The 13,006-nt window shown below is 36.1% G+C and overlaps 1 protein-coding gene across 4 annotated transcripts in view; it reads right to left on the reverse strand.

The window, feature by feature from the left end:
• Window positions 1-13,006, reverse strand: part of FAM172A (family with sequence similarity 172 member A) — a 240,377-nt gene that overhangs the window by 57,204 nt on the left and 170,167 nt on the right. For all 4 annotated transcript variants that reach the window (XM_053931579.1, XM_053931578.1, XM_053931576.1 and 1 more), the window contains 2 exons: window positions 12,315-12,431; window positions 9,155-9,239 (listed from right to left, as the gene is read on the reverse strand). In XM_053931579.1, the coding sequence (XP_053787554.1) occupies window positions 9,155-9,239; window positions 12,315-12,431 (202 nt within the window). The remainder of the gene's footprint in view (window positions 1-9,154; window positions 9,240-12,314; window positions 12,432-13,006) is intronic.

The raw sequence follows: 13,006 nt of genomic DNA on the forward strand, positions 1-13,006 counted from the left end.
AGGGTCACAAATCAGCTTACTAACTATGGATGTTAATATTTAAAATAACGCTTAAAACAGCAGGGAAGGTATAGAAGATGGGAAAATGCTAACCCAAAATTTCAGAGAAAACTATTTGCATAGGTAGCTTTACATAAATCTCAAGACAAATAAAAAAGAAATGGATATCTAGGTCCATAAATTCCTACCCCAAGTACTATGGGCATGAAGAACAAGTCTCTTTTTTGAGGGTGACTATTGTTTACTCAGCTGTTCCTGAGGTTGTATACTCACACCAAGGAAGAATGGATGACTAAAACTGGAAGTTTAGAAGAGACTTCCCAGAGAGGATGTATCATTACACAACAGAAAGGAAAGAACCAAGACGATGAGCACCTGTGAGGAAATAATTTAAGAACATTTGCTCCTACTATGGGTGGGGGGGATGAGGCTAATGCCTACTAAAAATCCCTTTGACAACCACAATACTGTGATATTGGAATCTACAAATGCGGAATTAAGGTACAAAAATGTAATTAATTCAAGCCAGTGCAACTTACTAGAAAATAACCTCTAAACAAATAAAGTCAGTTTCACACTTCGATGAATTGGCATGTTTAGCTGATAAGGGTTTTTATGAAAATAGAGTATACTCAATTTTTTGTCAGGCAATTGATTTATTCCCCAAGAACATTCTGAGGAAGATAAAAAATTATGTCAAATTTGCCAAGCATTTTTAAAAAATGCTCTATCTCCCCTTTGTTTTCAGCAACTAAATTTTGCTCTTTCCAGGCTTCCCATGAAACTTCCAGACTGTCATTACACTGGAGCCCTTACCTGTAACAGTTATCACCTATACTGGTGATAACTGCTGCTTTGCCAGCTGTTTGATTCCAGGTACTGTGTCTAGCATGTGAGTTACTCCCCCTTGTCTTTCAAGAGAGACATTAAAATGTCTTCGTTTTACTAGGAAGATACATTCCTCATTTCTTCTTCTATGTTGTAAACTATTACCACAGAAGTTGGAGGAACTTAATTACAACTTCATTACTTAACTAAAATTTCAACTGATGCAGAAATTGATCAATGTTTCATAAGTTCAGGAGAGGACAAACAGAACAACTCTAGAATTGTTTACTTGTAAGAAAGGGTTGAAAGTCAGTATTGTTCCACATTTTTAAGAATCTGCAGACTAAGTAATCAGCAAATGCAGCTATCATGGCGAAACCATTATTGAATGGAGATGTTATTGCTGAAGTGTCCTATGGCTATTCAATCACACAGGAAATATATACAAATTCACTGCTGGTAAAACTCATGTAAATGTGAAGATGGATGGGATGGTTATTAACAAGAAAGGTGATGGCCTTTTTTTTTTTTTCATTTTAGTGTATTTGTTTGGTTTATTTTTTAAAAATGGCTACCTATGCAATGTTTCCTAACACTAGTTTAAAACTGAGATGATAAGCAGCAGCTCTAGAAAGGGCAAGTTCCTCCTAAACTGACTCTTTACAGTAGGGTGATAAAAGGGTCAAATGTAACTGTTGCCTAATGAAATGGGAGAAAATCAGGTAACAAAGATTTGATATTCTATTGGTAAAATGTAGACAGGTCTCAAAGAAATTGAATGACTGGAGATGCTACAGAGAAATGTATGAAAGCATTTGAAACCTGGAGATATTAACTTGCACTGAGACTTGAAGAACTCAATTTATTACATTTCTCAAAAGAAAACGGTGTGTTGGCTCAATGCCAGTATGTAATTCACAGGGAGAAAAAGCAAATGTACTGAACAGCTCTTTAATTTAGTGTAGAAAAGGCACAACAAGAACTAATGTTTGGAACCTGAGATCAGACAAAGCCAAACCAGAAATGAGCCAATCTTAACAGTTTGCAGATGATAAAGGGAAGGGAGCAATGGATTTCCCATCGCTTGAATTCTTCCAGCCAAGGCTGAATGACTTAGGGGAAGAAACATTTTCATCAAAGTTTCAAATTTCAGTATAATATCTGGTCAAAAGTTAAAGACCTGTATCTAAAAGTGGACAGTAAGTGATCTAAATGTCCTTCCCAGACTAAACTATACACATTTGTGAAAAAAGGAAAGATTTCTACTGAAACTGAACCCTTTGAAAAATTCTAACAAATCCAAATCTTAATCTGGATTCTAACTGAAAACGAAAGCTGAAATGTGAAAAATCCTTTGGATTTTATGTCAATACAGGTAAAGATTTTGCTACTGAATTTTGGAGGGCATCTTTCAGGTAATACCTCCTTTCAGGTGTTAAGCTCTAGAGAGTTTGCAGTCATGCACTGGAGTAAGACCTGACAATGTGCAGGCAGATATGGATATATAAGGCACTAATGAGATAGCATTGAGTAGTATCAGAAGCAACAGTCACAGCAGTATAATAGCTTTCAAATGCTTAATAGGAAATATCTGACTGTAATAGCAACATCTGGCAATTCGAGTCAATGCTTTCAATTCACTTTGGAGTCTCTGGCACTCTAGATCAGAATCTGCAATATTATTCAACAGGTCTGTATAGACTTTGTCCTTTCCAAAGCACTGTAGAGCTAAGCTACTCTAAGCAAAACATAGGAGCTCATATCCAGCTAGGTTTACATATGAAAATGTGTAAAATGAACAGCTGTCTGCAACACCTGAGACTGAGCAGGAGTATAAATGCAGAGCTCCTTTGAAGAATCAGGAATGGGGAAAATGCTACTTACTTCCATGCTAAGAAGATGTAAGTTAAAGCAGGACTTAGCACAGGAACCACCAGAGCTGTGGCTAACATAGTCTGATGCTTCGAATTTACCATAATAATTTCCAGTCCCCAACAAGGTACAGCAGTGGAAATGGAAGTGCAAGACCAGTTTTAGCAGCAGATGAGAATGTTAACATGGGTGATGAAGCAAGCTTCACACTGCAGATTCCTGCACTCCTCCACTTGTGTATTAATCTTGCAAATACCTTAAATTAACATGCAGCTAGACACAAGCCATCTTGACAAAAAAGCTTCAGCATTTTATCTTTTATCCTGAAATCCAAAGTTTTTATTGACTGAACTACATGCACATGAAGACATAAAATGCAAAGAGCTTTACAGTAAACACTGCCTAATGAATGACTAGTGAATGCAGAAACAACATTTTTAACATAACGGAAAAATTGCTTAATTGCTTTAATTTGAAAAGTGCATGGTTTTGTTCCTATTTCTTGTACTGCTGGGCACCTATTCCTGGTCATGAAACACTAATATCAGAAAACAATCCAGAACAGTCCTCATTAAATTGACTAGAGCTAACAAAAAAAAAAAAAAAAAAAAAAGAGAAGCATTGGTATACTGGGCTACAAGCTGCTAAGAGTATGAGCTAGGTATTGTCTCAGCACTTAATACAGTTTATGGTTCGTTCTGCCTTGTTTTTATTAGCAAGATACATAAATGTGTAAGAGTAGAACTGTAGTGTGGTGCAAATACAGCTGAGGAAAAAAAGAAGGAAGAAATAAGTTGATCCTTCCCTACAGCTGTCACAAGCCTCACTAATGCAATTACCCCTGCACACAGACCCTGTGGTGTTGAGTCTATCTGACCCCACTGGAGAGCCTCCTGTTTGAACTCCAGGATCTGCTCAGCATGGGGTACATCTGCAGATAGAGAGGCTTTTCTGTGGAAATACACAACTGAACTCGTAAAAACAGCAGGCAGGAGTCACCTGTTAGGTAAAGCCAACAGAAACTACCACTGTCATTACCTAATGATAATGATTCCTGGATATCAACACAAACTTTGCAAACAAAGCTCTACTTCATGAGTCAGTGCACTTGTGTGTGGCGCCACAGGCTGCACACCTGCTCTGTCAGTGAAGGGCTGTGGGAAATGCAAGCACAGAGAGCTCCAAGGCCTCAAAGGCTCAGAGATAGAGATGGATACAGTGTTTGACCTAAGACCTTGGAGAAGGCTTGAAGCTTTAGAACAGAAAAGTGAAACAGATACAAAGTAAGAATAAAAATTTGTAGTTTGAGCAGAAATATATTTTAAGCAAGTAGAAATATGCCTCATGTAAGCAAATAAATATGTTAAGCAAGACAGTAGAAAATCTTTAAGTCTAGCAATAAAACTTGTTATAGAATTGGTAAAAAATAGAAGATACAGCAATAAGTTTCTGTAGAGTTATATAACTGGATTAAAAGAGAGGCAAAAATTGTGTAAAACAGCAATTAGGAATTGGTTTATGAAGATGCTAGCGAGCTTTGTGGAAGTAGCTGATTGGATAAGAAATTTATAAAAAACATTGTAACTAAAGTTATAATGGATTCTGATGTACAGCTTCTGATCTGATAGCTTTGGATGTAACAACCTTACGGTCTCACCCTTCCATGAGACTGATTTTTCAATAAACCATCCTTTAACCACCTCATCAGTCAACTCTGTCTACTCTGTATCCTGAACAAAGGGCTATTAATGATATTTTCTAAATTCAAAGCAAAAAACAAAAACAAAACACACAAAAAAGTTGTGCTTGGCTTACCTAAATGTAATTAAATGTTTGGTATATAATACAGAGTTCAATCTTCATTTTTGGTACCAGAAAATACTATCTGAAGACTCAAGAGCACCATCAGCACACATTATACCTGTCTCCCAAAATTAAGTTTGTTTTTCTTCTACCAGCCTGAGGCTACTTTATTCAGCTGTATGAATTAATTCTTGCACTTTTTTTTTTTATTAAATAGACATATATTCAAGTCTAGGCTCTTCTGTGAATAGAACTTTTTTTGATTACTATCAGTGTCTCATTCCATTGTTTGTCTTTTAAGTTATAATTTCCTTATTTCACAATGTTTTAAATACATGGGATGCAACTGTTAACAGAATAACTAGTGATTTTGGGGGCCAACTAGGAAGGCTTTAAAAAGATTTGATTAAGCAATTCATTTTACTAGTGTTACAACATCTTCACTTGATTATTTTAAATGAAAGTTGGTGCATATCCACTTTGGCAAAATACTGAGAAGTTTAATCATCTCTCCTAAATAACAAGTTTTCTGGCAGAAGCACATGGGCTAAGGAATACTAACAGGATTCAGGAAGACAAATGCCATGTTTACTCAGCAAAATTTACCACAATTCGTTTCATGGGTTGAAGTTCAAGCCACTATCCTGAAACCAAAGTGATTTAATTCCTGAACAGCATCCATGGAGCCGTGGATTTCTCCCGTCACCACTTTCAGCTATTCCTGCCCAGTAGTTGCTCCAATAAGATGGCTTCCCAAGGGCTTCTGAACTCCCTGCTCCAGAAGTAGGAGAAACATTTTAAGGTCTCAGAGACACAGCATGAACTACAACTACAGTTAGCAGTAATGCAGTGCATCTATTCCATTTTCTCTGTCAAATTCCAAGCTGAACTCCAGCCTCCTAACCAGAAATACTCCCACTTCTACTCCTTTTTATGTGACAACCTTTAATGTACAGACTGCTTTGAAGTCTTCATCTCTTTCAACCCTACATTTTCTTATGTCTTAGATGGGAGATGGATCCATCTCCTCTAAGACAGAACAGATGTATTTTGATTTGATTCCACTAGGAAGGTAGGCTAAGACTTGAGACAGAAAATTACCTGAAGTCTAACAGAGGTCCTTAATTACAGCTGAAAGTAAAGTGGGTAAGAGATAGGAATTTTAAAAGTTCCAAACCCCCATCACGGGAATTTGCGCAAACTTCCAAAAAACCCCATACCACTTCGTTTTGAGCACTTGCTGGGATGGATCATCCATAACTTCTTAAGGCAACAGTCCCAGTGCCTGACCACCCTCAACACAAAGAGTTTCCTTCCTGTCTTTGCTCACCTAAACCTACCCTCTGTCAGTTTGAAGCCTATTCACTCCATACCCTTGTAAAAAGCTTCTCACCAGCTCTCCTGTAGCACCTTTAGATATTGGAAGGTGCTCCAAGGTCCCCCAGAGCATTCTCTTCTCCTGGCTGAACAACTCTTTCACTCTATTTTCATGGGAGAGGTGCTCCACCCCTCTGAGCATCTTTGTGGCTCCTCTGGACTTGCTCCAGTGGGACTACATCTATATTGTGCTGAGCTCCCAAGAGCTGGATGGGGGTCTCACCAAAGCAGAGCAGAGGGGCATAACCAAGCACCTTTACCTGCTGTTCATGCTTTTGATGCACCCCAGCATACGGTTGTCTTTCTGGGCTGGAAACAGACACTGTCAGGCCATGTTTAGTTTTTTGTCAACCAACAACTGCATATCATTCTTCTCAGAGCTGCTGTCAATTGACTGCCTACACAGTCTGTACTTGTGCCTGGGATTGCCCTGACCCAAGTGCAGGATCTTGCACTTGGACCTGTGGAATTTTATGGGGTCCACTTCTCAAAATCCCTCTGGCTGACATCCCTTCCTACCAGTATTCCAGCTGGTGTCATTGACAAACTTGCTGAGGGTGCACTCAAACTCATTGTCTATGTCACCGACAAGATGCCAAAATGCTAGAAGATATTAAACTATGACACCACCATGCAACGAAATCCTTGAGACATGGATGAAAGACCCTGAAGGTGAGACCTACAAAGTACCTTTTGCCACAAGAACAGACAATGTATTTATTATGGCTTGCTTTTTCTGTACTGTTCTCATACTCTCAACATTTAATTATTAAAGTGTATTCATTAATTTTTGTAATCAAGTAAGAAATGAATCAATTATGGAAAGCATTTTTATTCCTCAATAATTCTTTAATCAAAAGTTTTAACAACTCTATCCGGAAATACAAGTAATTTTTCCAGTTTGATGGTAATTTATTTTGTCTCTAGTGATTTAAGGGAAAAAGAAGCAAGAGACTGGGAGATTATCTGCAGTAGGAACTGCTCATCAACTAGCATTACCTGTAAAACCTAGTATACTGAATGGCTGAATATCAGACCCTTTTAGGAAAAGCTGGCTCAAGAGATGTGACCATGAGGCAGTTATTCCTGAATTTGTTTTCAGTATAAACAGAGATAAAAGATGGGCTTCCAAGCATAGAAGTGAATATTTCTACTGCAAAGGGTTTATTTTAAAAGATCTGTCATTGTTCTGATTGCTGTCATTGTCATTCATTGAAATACCAAGGGCAATGCTGCCAGGATTTGAGTGTGGGCTCACTCTTTCAGTACCACAATTCTCAAAAGAGTGAAATAAAATCTTTCACATTAAACAATAATGCCCCTACATCTAGTAATAATTAATAAATTTATTACATATTACTCTAATGCAGGTTTATACCATTGCTTATATAAAGACACTGTACGAATTATTGACTCAGTTCTCTGTCAATGTCTTACAGTTGTTAATGTAAGAGACAATTACAAGAAATATAAGAAAAAACATGTGAGCAAGCTGATAATTCAGGAGCAGTCACATGAAGTTACACTATTTAAAACTATATTTGTATTACAAAAAACTAGCCTGGAAATAGTTACCTTACATTAAATCATTATCCAAAATCTCTGTTGAGAACATCTAAGACATTAGTGATCTTAATTTATCTCAATGTATGCACTGAATACAAATACCTAACTTTTACTGGCTGAAATCCTACCCCATTTAAATTAATTCTTCTACCACTTCAGTGCAGCTTGGGAATTCATTAAGTGGTGCAGAAACATTAAGTCCACTGTGACCTGCCTTCAACAGAAATGTAAAATCAAGACTTCTTATTTAGAGCTCTAATGAAGCATCATTGCTTTTCAAGTAACACCTAGGATTTATTTTAAAGAATACCTTTTAGCTTATTTGTATTAGGTGAATACAAAGAAAGGGAAGAGATGCTGTCATGGATTATTTTCAGTGTTGGCCAGTGTACAGTAAATATTTACCAGTTGCTAACTAAGTCCTTATTTACCTGACTAAAATGACCACTATAACATGCAGTCTTTCACAAGAGCAACAGAGATGTCAGAGATTAGAAGTGAATATTGTTTTCAAGAATTAGACTCCTGAACAATACTTTTCTTTTAAACTGCAGTTTAATCTCCCCTAAAAGAGCAAAAAGTTGCTAAATGAATGTTGAATCTATGAAAATTTTAGTAATATATCATTTTCCAAAGCATGAAAGAACAATGTCAATTCTATTGCATGCATCTGTACAGAGCTGAGGATCTGCACAGAGAGATTTCGAACCATAGCAGAGATGTAATCAAAATCTCTGGTTGTTGTGAGCTCTCAAACAAAGTAGTACTAAATTTTCCAAACCTTAAAAGTATCCTGTAGTAAACTCAGTTTCATGTGCAAGGGTAGATCTCACTAACAACCTCACTAATGAAGACAGATATGAAACTAACTTGTCAAACAAACTACTGCATCCCAAAGAGCAAGGTCAAATATTGTTTCAGCTTTTAAATTAATATTGTATAGGCTGTATCTTCCTTTGAACTTGGTTTTATATTCTACAGAAATACGCTACCTATGGCTGTTAGGAAACCTGATAATCAAGCATGAAAGCTCAGTAACTGCTTTATGTATTTTAGATTACTTTCCTGTAGAGATTGAAATTTTTCCTTTTACATTGATGACTAAATCTACTTTCTGGAATTATCACACATTTAACTGAAGTCTCTGTATAATTTCATGTGCTCATTGCAATTTATGATTCAATAATGATAAAGCAAAGCTGAGTATATCCAAAACAACAGAAAACTCACATCAACATTCTTGGATGCTGCAAATCATTTGCTATGTAAACTAGACTTTTGTTGGTCAGCATTCAGCATTCAGGAAAGTGACTCATTTATTTTAACTGTAACTTTCATTAATGTAGTTCTTTAAAACTTTGTTCCCAGCATAGAGTTGGATATTTATTCAAGGACCTATGATAAATTTCCCAGTTCTTGTTATCACTATTATTTTTCTCAGACTCCTACATATAATGTCATCAATTACTTAAACAGAAAGGAAGACTAGAAAAATTCAAGCAACAAGTAGACAACTTAAATCCCATGCAAGTTAAAAAAAAAAAAAAAAAAAGAGTGGCCTGCATAAAATATCAGAAGCCATATGCTTTCAGCCACATCTGGCTGTAGAAAGGTTAAAATGCAGTCAGAACCAAATGCATTTTTAAGTGAACAAGTTGCTTCTGGGTATAAACATGGACACTGGCTTACTGCAAACAAATGGGTGTACCTGCAGAGACACGGGGACAGTCTGGCAGCATGGACTCCACCGATGTGTCCAGGGGTTCGGAGCTGGACACCCAGTTACAGCAGTTCTGTAAGAGTAGGCAGGCAATTCTTGGCATAAGTCAAAAACTCAGAGCAAAAATAAATGCAGATGTTGTAAGTGAAGACAATGATCACATCAAAATACTCAAACGAATTTACATAGCAGTCACAATAACAACTGAACAGTACACTACACTAACTTACGCTTACTGAGGATGAAATACTGTAATTTCATACTAAGTAGGTAAGAACATAATTCAGCCGATATGTAATGTGCTGAAGTATCATGTTTTTTAAGTGCTTATTTGCGTGCCAGTGGACTTGAGTAGGTGCTTGGACCAACAAGTGCCTGAACTACCCACTACAAGCTTTAAGATTTTCTGAGTTGGTGTTGATATAAACACTGAGCCTGCTCATTTGCTAACATTAAGAAATCAGAATTTTTCAGGGTATTTTGATGGTGTACACTATGGAAGGAACATTCATGAAAATATGAAACAATGTATTATAACTAAACAGAAACCATCAATTTAGAATATTAATATTCAAATAATTGGAAATATAGCTGAGATGAATGTGAGTGAACATTAAAAAAAGGCAAATACTGTTCTCTGGGGAATTATATTCACAAAGCCTTTACATTTACCTTTCATTCCTGAACCTCTGAGAAGGATGAATTCACCATGAATTTTCTAAATGTTTTGTTCCGAATGCTATCTAATCAGAGTAGTTTATAAACTGAAGTATTAAATTATATGCTTTCAATAAACTATGATGAAGCTACACCAAATCTACTGAACTGAAGATTTAATTATAAAGCAACTACATTTTTAATAAGATTACCAGCTGAACAACAAGATCCATGTAGTTTGCTCTATTAAAAATCCGAGTTTTTCCTTTCTGAAAACTTGATTAACTTCATTAAGAGGAAAAGGTAAAAAAATGTGCAACCTTTTGGAAAGACCCAATCCATTTTCAGACAGATTTCTAAAAAAAATACCATCAGTTAATGATAGTGAAAATGAACAAGTTCTCTTCTGGTAAACAGCATATATTGTGTATTTGTAGATGCTTGCTGCCCTAGTTGTGCACCATGGAGTCTGTTCTCACTGTGGAAAGATCCTTGACTGGTAGATAAAGTATCTTATTGTATTTCCTTAATTCATTCTGTCTGGAAGAAGATGTCAGCTGTGTTGCAGTGAGGAGAGAATTTCAAAGACTTCAGTCCCCACCAATAAAGGGCGAGGAATGGCTTTTGAATAGATTTGTCAAGGCAACCCTACTGTTCTGGGACCAGGGAGAGCAGGGACAACATAAAGGAAGGGTTGCTGTATGAGATTAGAAAGTGAAGTTCACAAAGCATGGCAGATTTTTGTAAGAAACAGTAGATCAATGAAACAATTGAACTCAATGGAAAAGGAGAAAAACAAACACCCTATCCAGTAATATAACATATTTTGTAAAAAACTGTTCAGAAATTGAAGTATTTCATGAAGGTTTTAAGATTTAATGTAGTAAAGCATTATAATTTTATGGTTTGCATGTGTAATTTTAATTAACAGCTGAATGGGAAATTGCAAATGTAAGGAATTACAAAAGAAGTAGAATTTTTATGAAGTATTACAATCATTTGAAATAAGTAAAATTAATATTAACTACTGATAGAACACTACATCAGAGAGCTGGAGATAATACAGAAGATTAGCACACAATTAACTATCTTTTATATACAATGTGACAGTTGCCTGTAAGAAATAAGTATTCTCGAAAGCAGTGTCAAGATATGTAAATGGATGATTTGTTTTATCATTCATCACAGCTCCTAATAAATTCAAAAATCATGACATCTATAGGTACTAAAAATATGCGACCAGTGATACAGGAGAGATAGCTCAAATGAAGAATTACTTTATTTTAACAATTAATTCTTTCAATGACAGCAATTAGCTCTACAGACAGGCAGCGATTAGGTGTATATTTTAATTATTATTCATTTTACCACTAGCCTTAAACCTGATTAAAGTAAGAGATATCCAGGTGATATGCTAGACTTAATACCACTCAGCCACATTTCACATATGTAAAATTCTTCTTTCTTATAGGAGATTTTTAATGCTAATGTAAGTTATGACATTCCATCCACTTTTTAGGCCATTAATTATTTAACTTATTCTTTAACATCTACTTTCTGCAAATGAAATTAAAGGTAATGCACTTTTCTTATTCAGACTAAATGCTTAAAGAAAAATGGAGTTGTCAGATTCAAATTACAGGATTTAAAATTTCAGTTTTCTATATAACACATATTTTAAGGTTTTGATTTCCCATAAAGAAAATGGGGATCTCTCTGACAGAGCTGGTAGGGGTTACCATTCTTTATATTTTTAACACTTAAGTCAGAGCTGTCAGGCTGCATCCCAGGTGATCCTCTATTCCCATCAGTCACGGCCTATAAAAGTCAGGAATAGGCACTGTATGCATGAAGTTTCACTAAATCCATGAGAAAAAGTCATGTATAAAAGAAAGTTTGGGATGTGACTAGTTTAAATTCACTTTGGGCACCTATTGTTTTAGTGTTCTGCCATGGAAATTCAGAAAGCAGAGATGGGTCTGATCTGGTAAGGATGAGACTCATAAACAGTAGTTTAGTTGGTCTCACTCTAAAATACGATTTTTAAAATCTCAGCAACCTCATTCCTAAGTATAAGAGCTTCCGAGTCCAACAGGAGTAATTACATATCAAAAAGCTGCTGAGAAAAAAACATTTGTGCAAATCATCTAACTGAGTCACGAAGAGCTTAAAGAGGATTTTTCCACTATTGCCAGATCAAATCAGCAGCACGGGGTGCACCCAGAACTTTGCTCCAGGTATCAGGCACTGCATGGGATGCCTTGGCATTTCTCTATTTTGCTGTGCATCAGGAAGAAACACTGGACTTGGTGCTTAGTATTTTGACTGCTAACTTGGCAGTTCAGAAATGGCTTTAATCTTGGTTATTTAAGTGGTTGGTATGGATACATGATCTCCACTGTTTTGTATTGTGTTGTCTTTCACACCAAGACATTTATTCAGCCACATACAGATGTACATACTCAAATTCTTTAAAAAAAAAAGGCCTTACCTCTCGCATCCACTCTCGAATAGTTTTCCCAACTTCTTGATGCCACACATTGTGAACAGAGTCTGTCAATGCCACAGCAGTTACCCTATTCTTTACTTCTGCCTCTCGTTGAATCATCTGTTAAAAAAGATTGTATTTAAATTAATTGCTTTTACTGAATAGCGTCTGCTTACTCAGAGAAAATGATCTTAAATTTAAAAAGAAACAGCAATACAGAGTCACTGCTTGACTTCACTTGTTTTAAAGTTTGTACAATTCCTAAAAAGTACAGAAAAACCAGAAACACATAATATTTTTTATAAAAAAATACTAACTTTTAACTGACTGAACTATTCAGTCCTATTATTTTCCATGTGGCTTGACAATTCTAGGATTAAAGGTATCATAGCGAAAAAAATGGAAGATTCCCTGAGGACACCTTATACAAGCTTCTCCAAGTTCCTATTTCAGTTCTTCAGGGAAGCTGGTACCTGTGGTTCACTGTAAGGTTCTCATGACTATCATCTACTAATTTTCAGTAGATTGCTGTAGTTTTTCTGATGTACAATCTCACTTCGACTTGTATAGTTTTTTTCTTTTTCTATCCAATTTAGCTATCTTGCACGCTCACCATGGTCCCAAAATTCTTCTCTCTTCTCCCTTATTCATATGCTTACTCAGCTAACACCAAAGCCTCTCAACATTTTTAGGAC

Source organism: Vidua chalybeata, chromosome Z, assembly GCF_026979565.1.
Source record: "Vidua chalybeata isolate OUT-0048 chromosome Z, bVidCha1 merged haplotype, whole genome shotgun sequence".
Classification (NCBI taxonomy): Eukaryota; Metazoa; Chordata; class Aves; order Passeriformes; family Viduidae; genus Vidua; species Vidua chalybeata.